The 19,509-nt window shown below is 41.7% G+C and overlaps 1 protein-coding gene across 4 annotated transcripts in view; it reads left to right on the top strand.

The window, feature by feature from the left end:
- The window catches only part of HOPX (HOP homeobox), a 28,025-nt gene extending 9,850 nt beyond the window's left edge, over positions 1 to 18,175 (top strand). For 2 of the 4 annotated variants that reach the window (XM_033106110.1, XM_033106111.1), the window contains exons 2-3: positions 10,827 to 10,983; positions 17,365 to 18,175. In XM_033106110.1, coding sequence (XP_032962001.1) covers positions 10,840 to 10,983; positions 17,365 to 17,442 — 222 coding nt within the window. In that variant the 5' untranslated portion in view covers positions 10,827 to 10,839 and the 3' untranslated portion in view covers positions 17,443 to 18,175. Of the gene's footprint in view, positions 1 to 10,200; positions 10,445 to 10,547; positions 10,984 to 17,364 lie in introns of those variants that run through there. The other 2 variants (XM_033106112.1, XM_033106113.1) reach the window with 2 other exon arrangements.
- The last annotated feature ends 1,334 nt before the right edge of the window (positions 18,176 to 19,509 follow it).

Here is a 19,509-nt window from a genome sequence, read left to right as displayed (position 1 = left end):
GTAATGAGGATTTACAATATATCCCCTACCTATAATTTACCCGTTAAAGACACACAAACATTCTCCCTGTACCTAATACTATATACTCAAAAGAACTTTAGTTCTGCTTCTCTCTTTCTTTTCCCACCTATAAAGAGCTCCCGCCCACAATGAAACTGTTCTTGTCTGACAGCGCTGCATGGTGGCTGGATAGGCACAAAACCTATCTCCTTCCTTGTCTGTTGGATAGAAGGATGAGGAGGAGAGGACCATGCAAAGTAATCGCTGGCTTTCTCTTTATTTTCATTAATTATGTCTCAAACAACCTACTTGTCACATCAATACTTTTCAAAATCCCCCTTCTTCCTCTTCCCCCTCCCTATATTTAATCTATGACACAAATACAGCTCTAATTATTATGCTTTTATAAGATAAGGGAAAGCCATACTTTCTGAAGTGAAAATAAAGTTTAATCTACACACATCCAATAAGTGCATACATTCGACCATGTGTCAGAGACGGTCTGGACACTTGAGATACATTAGAGTTGTGCTGTAAACCTCCAACATCATCAAACGTTCCCTGAAAACCCCTCCTATATTTCATTTCTCTGGGCCAAATTTTAATTAAAACTCCTTTTTCTTAAGCATTTACGTTCACAATGAAATGATTTCTTATTAAATTTCACTAAGGTATTTCAACAGGATTATTTTCTACTTTTTTTCAGTAACCAATAGGTAGTGTTTTAGTTACACTCCCTTTTTGTGAGTTAGCTTGGGATTCTGTCTACAATTTGTAATGTGCTTTCTAGAGAAAACTATTTTCTGAATTCAAAACAATCACCACAGATATAGACCTCTGGTAAAGCAACCTGTTTACAATATGGAGATTTCCTATAAGGAGATTATGGAAATGAGATTGCCCTCTTTCATTTGCCCATTTATTTCTAAGGAGGTAGACTAAATACTCCATTTATTTCACAGCACACTGAAGAAAGAAGCCTACGGTTTTATTATTGTCTTTCACCATTTTCCTGTATTTTCACATACAAAACTTGGGATTACAACATGAATTGGGCTATCAATAAAAATAACTCAGTGTATATACAAAGAATTTTACATCTGGGGTTAATTATGATTAATTCACTGCTGGAAGTCATTCACAGACAAGCTCCCCTCCATTAGCTTTTCAAAATATCTTGCTATTTTCTGTAAGTCGCCGTAGAAAGACAGCACCACTAAGAGACTTGTTCCAACAACGGTTTCAAGAGGTTGCTTCATCAATTCAGCCAAACTCTACATCTAGGCATTAAGTAGCAGCAACAGTCACTGAGATCCAGCTGGTCTGGTTGAAGCCAACCTTTCTACTCCATTCTGTCAGATGCTGTAACTTTTTTCCCATTTGTGTACTCTGTCATTCCCATAATGTCACCTTTCAATGACGTCTGCACCAAATAAAGAGGGGTATGTGGGGAAAGAAAGCCAGCCTGGCTGGTGGTGCTGGTGATAGTAACTGAAATCACCGGCTAATCCATTTAGCTGGGTCAGAACCCCTGTCTGGTCACCAAGGTTGATAAATATGCTACAGAAAGGGAGGCGCTGCTCCCAGACTAGCCTACTCCACAGGGAGGCAGAGCACACACAGGACACCACCTCACTCCTGTCCCAGGTGGAACCACCAAGCTTTAGTGCCCCTCTTTCCAAAACCCCCATCCAGTCTCTTCTGTTTACACTGCTATTTGATACAAAGAGAAAATATAGTGTAGTGGTTAACAGCATGGATACAGAAGCTAGACTTTCTGGGTTTGAATCCCTCTTCTGCTACTCACTGGAACTGAATTTGGGGAAAGTTACATACATCTCCTTAGGAAAGGTATATAAGTTTCCATCTATACCAGTCTCCACATGTGTGGAGAACGGAGACAATAAGAGTGCCTATCACATAGTGTTGCTTCCTTTAACAATTAAATGAGTCAATGCATCTAAGACACTTAGGACTGTGCCTGGTGCGTAGTAATTACTCAATAAATATGGTGTAGTTATTGTCATAATAGGGGTAAGATTTCCGTATGTAACTCAAAAATATGAATCAAATCTGTGCTGTTTGAAGCAGTGAGGACCAAAAAATATTATAAGGCTAAAATGTTATTTTTTTCCAATGATTATGTTTTGGTTTTGAACGTGGCCAGTCCTGGTTGTTGAAAGCACAGAGCTGTGTCTTCCTAAATTATGTCCTAAATCAAGTCATGCTAGATGCCATTGGTTAAGTTCAGTTTAACAGACATTTAATGAGTACCTATTAAGTGCCAGATACTTCTAATGAATGCTGGAGAGGTATAAATTTATAAGACATGACATACCCCAATAGGAGAGCATAAAATTTAGTGGGGAAGACAGGTCCATGAACAAATTATTTCAAAACAATTTCAATTGGTCATTATTCTCATAGGCCAAGACAGCCTAGAAAAATCTACCCACCAATTCATAGAGTATTTGTTCTTCCTTATTTTTAACTTTCTCACTACTCATCTTCTTTCCTATTAATGTTTCCTCATTAACAGATAAGAGGAAAGGATAAAGTGGAGAGTGGTGCAGAGGAATGAGGAAAGAAACCATTATCTTAGTGAAAATACCACAACTGAGGTCAAATCAATGTACAATGTAGAGAGAAAACGTGCTTAAGATGTGACACCCCCTCCCCCAACCTTGTTAGTCTTGAGAAGTTCCATCCAGGGATACATCTTCTGATGAAGCAATATATACGGCATTTGATTTTTTTTTAAAGGTTCTGATTTCAACCATTGTGCTTTACCATTCCAGAAAGATTAAAAAAGGGAGACTGTAACCCAGAAAGAGTGAAACTTATAAACTGTTCTTACCTGTTTGCCATCCAGGAAACCGAATGCCTAGCTCACACTCATTTAAAGAACGATAATCTCCTTTGTAAGCAAGCACTTTACAGTTTAGAAACGCTTTCCCTACAATAATATATGAACTTTACAACAAAGCTGAGAGCTAGGCAAATGTGTGTATTATTATATTCCTTCTTCACATGAAAGAAATGGAGGTTCAGCAAAGCGAGGTTTTGAATGATTAATACTCAGGACTTCTAATTATTTGATCTCTTTACTACATTACCTCAAACTTCATTTTGCTCTTAATTCTGCTGGGTTTCCTGAGACAGGAGGGCTTCTAAGGCAAGAGGAAAGTAAATCTAAAGAGGAGGACCTGGAAAGCAATTAACTGCATTAGCAACTACACAGAGCACATATAAAAGTGCACATCAGATATGCAGAACTTAAAAGAAGGCAACACTTCATATTTTTAAGCCTTGGATTAGCAACTGAGAAATAATGCCAGAGCAAGGCTGAAACATCAAACACGAAACCTCATAACAATTTCGCCCGGGGGAATAAGAGGTACTTGGGATGGTATGGTCACTGGAGACCAGTTGGAAGGGCATGACTTCAAGTATTAGTTGGCATCCCAGTTTTTCTGCCTCAATGAGTCAAGTGCAGCATGTTCTGGAAGAGCTGGCAGGCCTGTTCTGCATGTGCCTGCAGATGTGACACTGGGTCAAAGGTTAAAAGCTCAGATCTTACTGGACGAACATGAACAAATGTCCCCAATTTATCTCCACCTCAAAAAATGGAGTCAGAACAGAACTTGAAAGGGGTGACTCCATTATCTCTGTTGCCTTGGTGTCAAGTAGACACCAGGAGATGTGTGGAGGTCTGCAAGAGGGCTGCAACAGCAGCAAAGGAAATGAGACTGGAGAGACCACAGTAGGTCAGCAATGGGCTAGCCCACAATGGGATAGACTGGCTGCTTCCAGCCCCGATTCTTCACTAAAGTGAGAGACAATAATTAATATTAGAGCTCAGTGATCCCAACAGGTGATTCAGTGTTATCTTAGGATTTCTGACACCTGTAGAGCATAAGGAGAATACATAGCATTTCGTATGTATAAATCAATCTTGATGCCCATGACATCGCAAACCACCTTTCCTGCTGTAGCCAGAATAAAAGGTAGAATTCGGAGTCTTCTTCTGATGCTGTAGACACGTGAGTTAACCTTTCTTGACCACAAAACAGGACTAATTCCATTCTGATTCCTAAGATAGGCTTGTGAGAGGAACTAAAAGAGTAATACCAACCTGCTTTTGATCTGGAGCTCGGCACCCTACGATCATGGTACTGCAGTCCAAACACTTGATCCCATTGTTTGATTTTACAGGCTTATATCTTATTTTAAACCCGCGGCTTAATAGTCTCTCTTACACTTCCTATCTATCCCTACATCCTTTCTTCTTCTTTACTCAATCATTTAAAATTCAACTGTGGTGTTTTTCTTTGGAGACTTTGATATTCATTTTGAGGGGAGGGAATAATTGATACGATTAACACATTTTTGAAAGTGCAGAATCAAGTTCTGACTCCCAGGAGCTCTGTAAAAGGGAAAATTGTAACATTTTCAGCAGAATACAGACAAGGCCTGTTGTAATGACTTTTCCATATATCTTTTGTATTGTTCTTGGTGACCAATGGAAATAACAAGCTAGCCTGGAGACAATCTAAACTCTCAAAACATACCTCAAATCTCCTTCTAGGCTGGAACAGGAAATATGTTCACACAGTAAACAGTAAACATATGGAACCTTTTAGCCCCAAGAAGTTAAGCAGGCTGAAAACATAACTAGCTTAGAGAAGGTTTAGATATTTTGCATGGATAAAAAGACTACCTAAAAATAACAGCAAAAATTAAAAGATTGGCAATACAAGTAAGGGTTTAATGAGGCTGTGGAGCAAAGGAAATACCATGCACTGCTGGTAGAAATGTAGTTTTGTTCAACAACTTTGGAAAACAAGTTCATATTATGTTGTAAAGTTAATAGTCACGTACCTTATAACCAGTGCCTCTTCGTGTATATAACCTAGAGAACCCCTCCTAGACGTGCTTCAGAAGGTATATACAAAAATGTTCAGCAAGGCAATGTCACCATAGCAAAAAACCGGAAACAACCTAAATATCCATCAACAGGAAAAAAAACATACAGTGTGGTATATTCACAAAACGGAAACAGCACTGAATATGAATGAACTTCTCTAAATGCAGAAATATGGATGAATCTTGGAAGCATGGTGATGCAAAAAAGCAATTCACAGAATTGTATATAGTGATACCATTTTTATATATCTCAAAAATATACAAAACTGAAAACAGTGTGCTTTTAGGGATCCATACATATGTGATGGAACTACTTTAGAAAGCAAAGGAATGATTAATACAAAAATCAGAACCTTGGTTTCCTCTGGAGGCAGATAAGCCAGAGGGTAGAGTGGGAAGGAAACATATGCGTAAGTAGCTCCCATAGTCTAGGTAATGATTTAATGTTTAAATTGGGTGGGGTTCACTAGTGTTTATTTAATTTATGCTTCATAGCTTACATGCACATTGCTTACATGTACATAGCTGACATGATACCTAATGATCTTTCAGTGGAAAATGAAAATGTTTACTTCCTTAATCATCTAGGTAGACTTAATAAGAAACAACTCCTGGCACATACTTATCCTGAAAATGTAATTTGGTACCAATAATCAGATTAAACTGTGGGCAAGATGCACCATTGGTCTGATCAAGGATGTCTTTTCTTTTTAAAATAAAATTTCTAATTTCAAAGTAATAAATGTGAAAACCCGGAAAAATATAAAAAAATTTAGTTCACCTATAGTTCAACAATCTAAATATAACCTCTGTTAATGTTTTGTTATATTTTCTTCCAGTTTTTTTTACTATGTAAAATTGCAATCAATATAGCGCTTAAAAATGTATTTTCCCATATAGGTTTGAAATCCTGTTTCCCTGAAGACAGCAATGATGCTATGTGAACGTGGTATATACATAGTCTAATGTCTAGTTTTAAGTCATATTACATATGTTGTCCAAATAAATGATAACTTAAATTTTAACATTTCCCTCACTGGAAAATTTAAGAATTAGAGAAGGATGATCAACTCAAGGTTGCCAAATCTTTTCCACTGTAATTTTTAGCTTCTAAATCAATTATGGAAATTTGTACGATGCAGTGGAAGGAATTTTTCTTTCAATAACCTGCTTTCTTCAGCTCTGATCTCAATACAAGAATACATTTTCCTGAAAGATTTTTAAAAGGGTTTTATGTTATTTATAAATTTTTGAAAGCATGGGAAATTTTCTCTTGATAATTCCTAATTTTAAAGGCATTTCCCCCATTCCTGACCATATACAAAAGATTAATAACAGGGTGTCTAAAATTTTTTTCCAATGTGTATTTCTAAAAGCTTATTGCTAGAAAACTACCTCAACCTACTTTCTACTCAAGTGTTGAAATTACACACAGCATCAAAATTAGAAGATATTTTAATGTATCTTTACAGGTATAAGGTATAAGAAGCTCTAAACATTTATAGTTTATATTAATGATTAAATCTCATAAGAGCTGAAATACATTTTGTGTCTCTCCCATGCTGGATCCCTAAAATGTGCTTCTGATTCAGGAGGTCTGTGGTGGGCTTGGACATTTCTACAGGTGATTCTGAGGCCCAGCCAGGCAGAAGTACTGCGCTAAGCTTAGGGACATTAACTAAACAAAAACCAACACGAAACAAAATTCTCTCTTTTTCAACCAGCCCTGTGTTAGCCTGGGGAGGCAGATCAATAGTCCACTCCTATTTGTCAATTTCTGAGAGACACTGACAGCTTGGGTGACCCCCTTCCCACTCTGTCCAGAGTAGTTCCGTAAGTGATGAGTGGGGAAACCCTAACCCCTTCTAAAGTCCCACCACTTTTCTTAGGGAAATGGCTGCACATCATTTGTCTCACTTAAGAAAATACAAAATGCTTCAGGAGCCCATAGCTTCATCAAGTCCACGGTGAACATAAAGGAAATTCGGGCTTAAGAAAAGTGGGAGATGGCTCTGCAGAATGATCCGTCTGCAGTTTTCACTTTTGGCCAGCTTACCATGGGGCTCTGTTTATGAGGAATATCTGTCACCAATAACCTTTTTCTCTTGGTTTGATATTGGTGGCTTTACAAAGAGGTTGGAATGGCTGGGACAGGGAGAAGAAGATGAGAAATGTGAGTGCACAGCCACCTCTGCAGGTTCCCAGTTGTAGCACTCTCTGTGGGCTAGTTCATATAGGTAAATATCTTTAAAATAAGTAACTATAGGATTAGGAGACAAAGGTAAAGCTGTCTACCCAAGCATTGGAATCAATTTAGAAAAAAGCCACCAGTTTTCATTTAACCACTTTGAAAAGGTTTATGCATTGTCTTCCCCTATCCACAAAAGAAAACACAATCACAAGACAAATTACTCTTTGAAAATTTCATAAGACATTAATAACCACAGCAACAATAGAACTTGTGCTAAAATTAAAGTTTAAGAAGCTTTAAAATATTTTCAGTTCTTTTCATCTGAAATTGTTTAGACTACCTTCAGAGAAACTTTTCAACAGTTTCCTTACTGGAAAGAGTTGAGAAGTTTTATAAAGCCAAGGTCACTAGGGTGATTTGCTTTATAAGTTTCCTTTAAGAGAAGGAGAGAAAAAACAAAGCAGTAGCAGTAGCAGCAGCAAGCCCTTGTCAGCCAAAGAGGGTTGAAATAACAGAGATTGAGCTTTGTGGAGAAATAACAGGTAGATCTGACTGTAGGGGTTAGATCTTTCATCGTCATTTCTAGAAATCAATTTTGTTTGGTGCACCTTGGAGAAGTAGGTGCTTTCAAATGGTCCTCCCAGAAATCTCCTTAGCAGGCAGCCAAATCCAATGTCCCTCAGCCAACTAACTAGAGGAGTAGTTTAAAGTCAACAGGAGCCTATCCATGAAACCTCATATAAAGTCCTGTAACAGGAATCCACAAAAACATAATAAGAGAAAATGCACCCGATTAAATGGAAGAACATTAGTCGCCTTTGAATTATATAATAGCAATTAAATAACAAAAAGAGGAAAAGAAGTTCTGCACAACAGTCCTTGAATCTGAGTCTAGTTTAGAAATCTGTACATTTGATTAATATTTCTGAAGGACTAAGGACTCCACAAAGAAGCAGCAAAAAGTTTCATGGAAGAGGCAGCATAACTATGTCAATGGAAATAGATGGAACATTTCTAGGGCAAGTAATAAGATCAGATGCAACAGTTTCCTCTCTCCCATGTTTTTAGGCAAAATGAGCAGTGGTGGGTGGGTCCAGTGGGCGGCTGTGGCTGGAATTGCCATTCTAAGAGATAGTCAATACCCATTCAAAATGGTAATGGCCTGCATTTAGGCTGTTGCCCTCCTGATTTTTTTCTGCCAACTTAGAGACAGAATGGCCTGTTGAAAATGGTCTAGCAGAATACAGATAATGTATTATAGAAATGTATACTTGAAAGCTATGTAATTTTACTAACCATTGTCACCGCAATAAATTTAATAAAAAAAAACACAAAAAAAACAAAAAGCAGAGTGAAAAAAATGTTAAAGGAATTAAAATAGTACAGTAGGAAACATCCATTTAATTGAAGTTAGTAAAGGAGAAACAAATTAGTAATGAGACATAGAAAACAAAAAAAGCATAAATCCAACTACATCAATAATAACATTAAATGTGAATGGATAAAACAATCCGATCAAACGCAGAGGTGGTCAGACTGCTTTAAAAAAAAGAAAAAAACAATAAAACAAGATCTAACTATATGTCTTCTACAGGAGACATATTTTAGATCCAAAGATACAAAAAGGTTGAGAGTATACTGAACTTTCATTCTCTACTCCCTTCCTCCAATACATTTTTTAATCAGAGTCTATGGCTTGAAATCACCTAATAGCTTTCCATTACACTTAGAAACAACAAAATAAATCCAAATTCCTGTTCCATGTTCAAAGACCTACATCACTGGATCACCAAGTGGGTCTTCAGATTAGAAGCATCAGCATCACCTGGGAACTCATTAGAAATGCAAATTTGGGGCCCTACCCCAGAAGAAATAAAAAAAGAAAAGAAAGGAAAAGGTCTAGCAGAGCACAGGACTGAAACTGAAGCTAAGGCTTTTAGTTCTAGGTACTGGTCACCAGTACAACATTGGGAAAGTAAGTCTTCCCGGGCCTCATTCTCCTGGGCTGTTCCAGGAGAGGGCTGGAGGGGTTCATCTCCAAGGTTCTTTCCAGCTCTGAAGTTCTGTGTCAAAGAAAGGGAGAGATAGATGCCCACAGGAGAGGAGGTATTTCTAACCTGGCTTGACCCTATCCTGCCTCAGCATGGTGACAAAAATCACTGCTAAAGGTTTTAGGGGGAGCACAGGGCTCCTGAAAAATGCAGGGAGATTACATAGTGACCTGATCAGTGGCTTGAGCCCAAGACTCTCTCACAGTAGAATGGCTTCTTGTCTTTTCTGAAAGCCTCTTCAATTGACCGAGAGGAGAGGTAAAGCCATATATTTAGGGAGCCTAGGATGCAGTCACAATAGAAAAGGTAACATCAGGCATGCAGGCAGAGCAGTGGAGGGTGGCTCACATCCAGACACAAACCACATCAAAACACGCTCAGGATTGTACTGGATGATTTTGCAATTGTTTGTTAAAACAACAAACCAACATGATTCCCACACTTGCGCCTGTCTTTTACAGTCAGCAGTGTCAAGCCCTGACCTGTTTGTACCAAATCCACAGCCAAGATTGAAGACTCTAACTTCTTATACCTTGATATATCTTAAATTGGGGAGAGGGAGAGGAGGGGTACACAGCTCCCTTTTTTTTTTTTTTTTTTTGAGTCCCATTCAGAGTCTACTTAGGAATGGAGAAAATGTAGCCGGATATCATGTCCAAAATCTGTTAGAGCAGTATTTGACTCCAAAGTAAGGAAGTACAACAGACCTTGAAGCTTGTAATAGACCCATTCTCTTGACTTTACAGTATATTTTAATACAATCAGAGGGAAGTCTGAGATTTTAAAAGACAGTTGCTATAGGTTGTTCTCAGTTGGGTTTTGGCTTTATCTTGGAAGTCCTCTCCTAGAGGGACCACCTCTAGGTGAAGTGGACTACCTACCACACGCTGTGGAACAATGGCCAGGCCACGTGGGGCAGTGCACAGCCCGGTAGGCTGGAGGCCTCGGACTTAGAAGAATCGGGGGTGGGGGTGTGGAGAAGTGCAGGCAGAGCCCGCTGATTGCAGAGTGACTCAGACAAACCCTCAGGTGGAAATTGCTCCTGATGCTCACTCAGTTCCCGGTCTTAGGGACTCCAGAGTAAATCCTGTCTCTGTGGACCTGTCTCCACCTCTGTAAAAGGGGAAGATTAAAAGCGCCGCCCCCATTTCCCCAACTTTGAGAAGTCATTTCTGTCCTGTGGGTCACTTCTTTGGAAGAGGTGTGGGTTTTACAACCCTCCCCCACGAGGGCCCCGAAGTACTGAACTACTTTAGAGGCAGAACCACGGATACCGGTGAGGCATCCCCGCTGCGGACTCGGGTGGACCCGCCCACGCCATCTGTCAAGCCGGTCAGCCGGGCAGAGCCTTCTCCCCGGACGAAGCTTTGACGGCGGTTTTTCAAAATCTCGCCGCGCTTCCTCCACTCCTTCCTTAGAGCCTTAGGGCCGGGAGGGCGCGCGGCGTCATCTTCCTCCCACCGCCCCAAACCGGGGGCCCGGAGGAAACTCGCTGTAAAAATTGCCGGGCAGGTCCCGCCGCAGCCTGCAGCCTCCCGGGACCCGCGCAGCCTCACGGCTGCGGAGGGGACAGCCAGCCCCGCGGGCGGAGGGCGCCCGGATCTGCGTCGCTCCCTGCGTCCCGCCTGCTCACCGCAGCCGCTTCCCCTTCCCCGCAGCCCCGCCGGGACCATGTCTGCGGAGACCGCGAGCGGCCCCACCCAGGACCAGGTGGAAATTCTGGAGTACAACTTCAACAAGGTCAACAAGCACCCGGACCCCACCACGCTGTGCCTCATCGCGGCCGAGGCCGGCCTTTCTGAGGAGGAGACCCAGGTGAGCCCCGCACGCACCCCGCGCGCCCCGACCCCTGCCCCCGGGCCCGCCGCGCCCACCCTCGCGGGGGCCAGCTCGCGAATGTGGGGGTCCCACTCGCCCTCGCCTCCCGCCTCTCGCTGCCCTCTCCCGATCGTTCATCGCTTCTGCCTGCATTCCGGGACCCTGCATCGCCCCCTACGTTGCACCCCAGCTTCGGGTCTCCATGGGTGCCCCGTCTGGCCCTCCATGCCCAGTCCGCGGGGGCTCCCCCAAGAGCTGCGTAGAAACCTCACGTTCTTTATTCCTTCCCCTTGTTTTCCCACTGTCCGCTACAGCCCAGGGTAAACGCTGTCTCCTCCCTCCGGGTTGGGAGCAGCGTCCCTGACCCACTCTTGCCTCGCAAACCCCGGCTCAGTTTCTCCTTTGGGCTGTGAGCAAAACCTTCCTGAGAAGTACTGAGCCCAGTGTCCTCAGATCTATTCTTCGCGGGAATGTCAGAGCTGGAGGGGACTTTAGCGATCAACTATAAATTCAGCCCTCAGGTTTGGCAAACGAGGAAACTGAGGCCCAGCGGGAGGGAATTGCCCGGATGGCACGGGTCGTTAAGCATGCTCTTTCCACTACCTCACACTGCTGCTTCCCTTAGCAGCAGAGCTAAAATTGCATATTTTAGCCAGGGAGATTTGGTTCAGATTTTTTAAATTTCCCCCTGCTCTAAGGTTTAGAGTCTTTTTCTGGAGTTTTCCAAGAAGGTAGACATCTGCCATTACAGCTGAAAGGAGTGGACACAGATGTCCCCTTAAATGCATTGATTTATGTGTCTGTTTCTAAAAGCTATATGATCCTGAAAATTGTTAAGGGTAGAGAATGCAAAACTATCCGTGATTATTAACCTCCAGGTGCAGTTGTTGGCTGCTCCAACTGACTTTTTTAAAACCCTGTCTAAACTCTGACTTACATTTTCCCTTGGGTCACGGAAAGACAATTAGTTATGCATGATAGTACTACTTGGAACTGCTCTAGCATCTCTCCCTTGGAAGCCCAAAGTACTTCACACCTCTAGTCTCAGCTCTAAAGCAGAGACGTTCTTCTTCTTCCCATTGTGTAGGCCGTTAGACACTTGGTTCTCTCCTCACCATGAGTCATATTCAGTTGAGGCTTAAAAGTTTGTAATGGGTGCTCCCATGGATCCCAGAACCCAGACCCTCAGCTCCAAGTCCAAAATGCTTTTTACTGATTAAACCAGAACTTGTCCTTAAAAAGTGCTCTCATTCCTAGGTCAAATAGAAAGTCAAGCATACCTGTTTTTAGCAAAGGGAACAGATGTCCGGTTAACCAGCAGCAGAACTTAATGGAAGGTGATTTGCAGTAATCCAAGTCTTACAGCTCATTTCTTGGAACCCCCTGAGGAGGCAGCCTGCTAAAGTTTTATCATTTAAAATCCCACGCTATATTTAGTAAAGAGGAGTGATCACAGAAACAATAATTAGTCGTCTTATAAATAGAAGCCCGTGGATTTATTGCGGGCACAGCACCAACTCGGGGCTAAGTTCTTCTCAGCCCTGATTCTCCTGTGGTAAATTACCATTACTCCTTTACCTGTAAGGTAGCATAATTATGTTGACCTTTGTCATGGCTAATACTTGCCGGGTATTGTTCCAGGCACCCTCTAAGTATTAACTCACTTATTTGTCACAACAGTGCTGTGAGGTTGGCACTATTAGTCCCATTGTTCATATACGGGAACTAAAGCACAGAAAGGTTAAATAACTTGCTCCAGAGCACAACTAAGAAGTAGCAGAGTTAGGATTTGAACGCTGGACGTCTGGGCACAATCCAGACCCCTAAGCAGGATGCTGTGTTATCTCCACAGAGGAAGAATGAACAGCTGGGTGGGGTGCGGGGGCAAGGACTGAAAATTCAACTTAGGTTATATGTTTTCTTGAAAAAAATCCATGCCTTACATGATAGTCATCCTGGGTTATAGTCAGTCTTTCCTCAAGATTCATCTTATATTACAGTATTGCAATGAAATCAAGCGAGGGGCAGGAAGAAAGAAAGGGCAGCTGCTTCTTTCTGTGATTGAGATCAGCCAATTCAGACTCCTGCCCAGCAGGTTCATCTCAACATCCAGGCAGCGCTACTCCTATTTCCCCTTTTCTACCTTCTTCAAATGAACAAATGGTAGACCCAACCCTGAAATGAGTGGGTGTGGGGGTGAGTCAGCCTCATAGCAGGGCCCCTGGCTTCCTTTTCCTGCCCTGAAGCCAATACCTCCTTCCTCCCTGAGGCTGCCACAGCTGGGCTTGCCTCTCAGTCTTCCTGCATAGACTACAGGGAAGCATCGGAGACCCCAGAGTTCAGAGAGGGGCCACATTTAGCAAGTTCGTTGAAAGAAGCTTCCTAGGTAACCCTCTGTCACCCCTTACTCGGTGGGGTCTCATCTTCTGACTTTCCATTCTTTCCATCCCTACCCTCCTGCCCGCTTCAACCCTTTCCCAACCCTCGCCACCACAGTGTGTAGTGGTGGGTGAGAATTTCTTCAATTTTCTCAAACAACGCTTCCATTTTAAAAAGTGTCTTCTAAAAAAAAGTATTTTCTGGAGCTGTCATGCCCAGTGATGAACTTTCAGGCATAAATAAAATTATTTTCATGTATACAAGGCTTTATAGGGACCCTTTGAATAACTCAGGGAAGCCAGGGTGTGCTGGGCCTACATATCGGCAGTGTCTGGTATCAGCAGCATATCCAGACACTATTCTTTATTAGTTTTCCCTTTCCACAAATAAAGGTAACCAAAATAATATGTATTTCATATGCCTGATGCCCTCATCCCTAACATCCCCCCACCTCCAGTATTCTTCATTTTTCCATAACAGCTGATACATTAGTACAAGAAAAATAAGCATGAGATGCTCCTGTGAGATAATAAACTAGAGCTGATTCACATTGCTGATACTTTGGCAGAGGAAAGAGGGACTAAAATTTCTCTGACTGGGGGCTCTGATGACTTCTTTATAACAGTCCCACTGTAGGACAATGTTCTCTGCTGTGGGGAGGACACCTGTAGGAACTGGAGTGAGGTGAAGGGTGCTCAGTGGAAATAACTTTTAAGTTGCAGATGCTGAGATCCCAGAATGGGTTTTTCTCATGACAGTAATTAGATAGCCCCCACAATGAAATTAGATAAACCTTACAGAATACTGACCCCTGTATCTTTTATTGTTTTGAAGTCAGTGTTAGAAGAGGCTGGGAAAGCTCTTTCATCAGCCCCTCGGGAGGTTGAGATGATCTGGCATTTTCTATCATGAATTCAAGCCCAGTGTAGCTGGCGTTGGTGCTTAGAGACGTTTCCAGTGTTTTTATCTCCTCTCATGTCCTGGGACTATTCCCAAAACTCAGTGGTTTTAGTTGTTGGATGTTTTATCTGTGGGATAAAGACCTCTAAAGGTCTCCTCCTGAAAAGAAGGAAATGTTAGTTACTAGAGAAAAGGACGGGAACAATGTTACTTTGCCTTAACCCGTCCACATGACGGTGTCTAATTATCATCTGTTCACTCGAAGTAAACAAATCTCCATCAATGGGGGAGGGTAACGAGGGCATTCATTTATAAGCAAGTGAGGAATGAATGTCTTTCCCAGGGGATGACTGAAACAAAGTAGAGAAAGATAAAGCCAGGTGGAAAATTAGTATTGATGTGCGATGTGATAAGATTCAGCTCTGGAGGGAAAACAAGCAAGCAAGGTGTTCAATGGGTTTTGTTGGACAGCAACTGGTTTGCTAAATTATTATATGTGTAGCTGATTTAAAACAGGTATCTTCAGAAAATAATCGAGCTTGTCTTGAACTTCGTGCCATCCCCCAATGCTAGGTAGGATTCAATTTGTTAAGCGTTTGGGTGCCAATTCACCAGTTCACATATGTGGTCCTTGCTAAAGTTATGTTCAGTAACTGTACATTAATATTCTGCTTCGTTACTAGTGTAAAGATGTGGGTGGCTCTCCTGAATGAGGCCAGTTCAATCACTTTGTCTTAAATGAATCCTGATAGAAAATGAGACTTTTTTCCTCCAAGTTTTAATTAGTCAGTCTTTAAAACTCTGTCCTTTATTCAGCTCTAGGAACTGGAAATCCTATTGAATCAGACTTGTAGCCTTGAACCACCCACGCCCCCAACAGAGCTACCTCATTAATGACATTGGAGCCGTGCTGCTCTCACACCAGATTTCAGAGCTAATTAGACACACACATGGATTACAGAAGAAAATGGCGTCCACTGTTAGCAGTAGAACTTTGGTTAAAGCCACCGGGGTGAGCTCTCTCTTCCCCTTAAGGATAGTGACCCCCAGGAATGAAACATGGCACCTGGAGAGCAACCCCCAAAAAGAAGGCTTCCTCAAGGGTAGTCTGCTGCCCCTGGCTCTAGAGTACTTTTCTCTGCTGCCACCCTGCAGTACAAAGGTGTATAAGACAGCTGATCTTGACAGCTGTGTGTGGCATTTCAGTGTGTAAATTCTGTTGTACATTTAGGGCGAGTTACAGGTGTGGTCCCATGCTGTGCAGCCAGCTTAGCATTGCTACAGAGCCCTAAACTGCCCTGAGGTCTCACTCCCTTCTAGCTCCAGAGGACTCGATCCTTAGAAGCACTCCTCCTGTGCTCCTCACTCTTTCTTCTGATCTTGGGTTTAGGATGAACTGCCTTTCAGCTCCCTAGATCTCTGCAGAGATGAGATCTTCCCCATCATGGCCCTAGCGCCCAGCCTATTTATTCTGAGGTTAAATGTGCAGCTGGGCGGGTGTCCACCTATGCTAAGTCAGAACCCTCTAGACATTTCTCACCACATCATCTCCAACAGCACATCCCAGGTTTGGCATCCCATAGCTGTGCTCTTTCTGCTTCCTTTCTGTCCCATCATCTACTTACCCCTAAAAGAAGTAAATTTTAGGAAACCCAGAAGGGACAATAGCGATCCCCTGAGATTACCTCTTCATTTACAGTTGAGCTGACTGGTGCTCTATTTGTATGGACTTCCTCAAGTTCTCATAGACAATATGAGATACAATAGAGCTTCCCGTTGGCAGGGCCTAGGACTGTGGAGCCCCCATTGGTCACCTATCCAAGCAGCTTGCCTAGTTATACCAGTGGGACATGAAAATAAACCGCAATTACTTTTGCACCAACATAATATTATCATTCTCAGTGTATATACCATGATATGTGAAAGGTGAGAAGGAGAATAATGTCTGGAGATCCCAGCTTCTCATAGAGCCCTCTAACTCATCCTCTCCCATGTGGATCGCTGCTTGCTGCTTCTATTTCTCACCAGTCCTTCTTCGATGCTGTTTGTTTCTTTTTTTAAATCCCAGTTTCCTTCTGGCGAACTTGGCCCATACCCCACTCTTTTCCCCAGCATGGGTCTCATTATCTCCTCTTTGCATGGTTCCCCACCCCTGCAGTAGCATAATAAAGGCAGCCACTGCTTTTCAGCAGATAAAAATATTTTAGTCCTCACGTGGTACCATGTATAGAAACATCCCATCTGGGGCTTTCCCTACATCCATAGTCACTTTTGTGAGGTGTAAATATTTTGGGTCACAAAAAACTAGAAAATTCTGAGTAAACTGGTAGGCCCACTTGATCTTCTCTCATTGCCCAGCGGCCCTGGAGCAGGAGAGATTTGAGTTAGCCTATTTCATGGAGTTAGCCTATTTTATGGAGTTCTTCGAGGTTGTCCAGCGCTCAGTTATCCATTCCATTTATTCAACAAATACTTACTAAGCACTACCGATGAGTAAGGAAGGTCCTTGGTGAGATCAGCACACATTGATGAGATGCAGCAGCATAGAGATCTATGTGGGCCATTGAAGAGATGCTTCAATTTGTTCATTTAGTAAACATTGCTTACTCTCTAACTGTTAAACCCTATGCTAGGGGCTAAGGATGAAATGATGACAAAATGAACACAGTCACTGCTTTCATGAATCTTATATTCCAGAAGGAAATGCAGATTAAAAGATGAATACACAAATAAACAATTACCGATTTTAAAAGTCTTGTGATGATAACAAAGTACTAAAATGAGTGGAGAACCTACTTTAGATAAAATGGTCAGAGAAGTCTTCATAGAGAAGTTTCTATTTAAACTGATGCCTGAGGATGAAAGGAGATCATCAGATACAGAATGAAGATAGAACATTCTAAACCCAGGAAACAGCGTGGGCAAAGGAGCTGAGGCAGGAAAGATTTAAGTGTGACAGTGACAAGAACCATCCCCACGGATACACTCCTTCCTCTCCTCCTTTCCATTTGGGCCACAGAGACTACCTGTCAGAAGAGAATGGACCTTTTGTTTTTTTTCAGTATGTGGCAGGTAATTTTGCACATTTCCCTCCTCCAGAAATGGTTTAAGCAGCGCCTGGCCCAGTGGCGGAAGTCGGAAGGTCTACCCTCAGAATGCAGATCCGTCACTGACTAAGGAGATGGTGGGCATTGGTAGCTTCCCTCCGTGAAGACCATCTGCTGTTTCTCGCCTCGGCTTAACCAAGCTATTTTGTTTGTTTTTTTCAGTGTAGTGTTGTATATTCCATTGTTAGCTGTCCTGCTATTTAACACAATGTTGTATTTTTGTAATGTACATAACTAATGAAAATAACAATATGAAGCTACGTGCAGCTTCTGTGTAAAGCGGTGGCTTGGCTAAGGAAATGGTGTGACTTGTATTTCCCTTTGGGTCTTAATGATAGATAGTGTGAAAACCATTTAAGTCTGCTTTTGATCTTCACTTCCCAATAACAATTTACTTTCAACATCCATTTCAGAGCAGGCAAAGCATCTGTTGAAAAGAGAGCATGACCAAGAGGGAGAAACACTTCTTTCTGAATCTACTTCTCTAACTTGTTTTCCTTATGTTTCATTTAATACATGGAGGTTGAATGAGAATACAGATGAATATTTGAGTCATTCAGATTTCATAAAGTAATTTCTTGGATTAAAGCTGTGTTAACTTAGAAAGAATCTAGTTAGGTTAGAAAGTAGAAACTGCAAGTGACAAGACAGAAAAGCAAGAAACCAAGAAAAACATCCACAAAAGTCTTGAATTTACCTTATTTAAATGCATTTGTTAAATTTATTTTGCTAAACAAAACAAACTGCTTTTTGTCTCTAAAATGATATTCTAAATAAAACCTTAACTTTTTGTTGAAAATGTACTGAATGAGTCCTCTGCAGATTTCTAATTGAATAACAAGCATATCAAAGAAAAACAGACTAGCTACAACATAGGAACAGACTGACAAAAGGGCTGTCATTTCCTAAATTCTACTCAAGATGTGATTCAGGACTGGCATTATCAGCACGAGCTGCAAGCTTGTGAGAAGTGCAGAATCTCAGACTCCAATCCAGACCTACTAAATCAGAACTTGCATTTTTAACAAGGTCCCTAAGTGGTGTATATGCACATGAAAGTTTGAGCAGCACAGTTCTAAAGGACTTTGCAATCAATTTGTATCCTTTTCTCCCATAGCACATTAAATGTCTTAATAGTCTATCAATTAAGATTGTGTTTGATTGCATGGAACAGTAACTTGATTACAATAGATTAACCAAATAGACTTTTTTGTCTATTTATTAAATTGATTGATTATTTTTAAGACATCAGCAGGTAGGAAGCTCCTAATGTTGTCAAGGAACTACAGTCATTTTATCTTTCTACTTTGCTATCTTCAGCATAACTGTTGTGTTCATGGATGCAAGATGGATGCTTAGGCACTGACTCTGCGTTTCAAGAAAAGAAGGAGGAAGAGGAGGAAGGAGGAGGAGGGAAAGAGAAAAAGGCAAATACCATCTAAGACTCTCCCCTTTAAAAAAGGTTTCCTGGGAGCCTCCCCACCCAGCAAATTCCACCTACATCTCATTAGCCAGAATTGAGTCACATGGCTACTCCTAACTGCAAGGGCATCTGGGAAGGTATTTTAAATTGGGCATATTGCTGCCTTGAGCAAAATCAGGGTTCTGTTGATAAGAAAGAAGGTGGGCTATGGAAATTGGAGTCTTTACCTAAGCAGTGTCTGTCAGCCCACCCTGGAATGATGCTGGTGTATACTTCTGAATTCTTACCTACAGTCTTCTCAGTTTTTTAAAATAAAGAGTCCAAAATAAGAAACACTAACAGTTATCCAGAATACAAATGTTTACAAGATCCCATTAAACATCCTTGGCAAGCTTCCTCTTCCTCTACCTTAAAACATTTCTTCTATAAACAATACACAGTGAACCAGGATCTGGACAGAACAGCCTTATCTGGCACACTCCCCTGCGTTGTCGTTAGTGGTGGTCTGAGCATCTGTCAGCACCCAGGGCTGGATGCAGCCATCACTTTCTGGAAAGGAAAAAGGGAGAAGGTGAGGATGAGACAGGAATATGTGCATGTAATAGACACTGGTAAACAGGATGGAAAAAGTGTGCTGCTAATCTGACTGTGGGCAAAGTGGACACAGAGGTTGGTGATTTGCCCATATCAGGCAATGACAGAGATGCTAAACCA

The sequence above is a fragment of the Rhinolophus ferrumequinum genome, chromosome 5 (genome assembly GCF_004115265.2).
Source record: "Rhinolophus ferrumequinum isolate MPI-CBG mRhiFer1 chromosome 5, mRhiFer1_v1.p, whole genome shotgun sequence".
Classification (NCBI taxonomy): domain Eukaryota; kingdom Metazoa; phylum Chordata; class Mammalia; order Chiroptera; family Rhinolophidae; genus Rhinolophus; species Rhinolophus ferrumequinum.
This window is presented reverse-complemented; position numbering and strand designations above follow the sequence as displayed.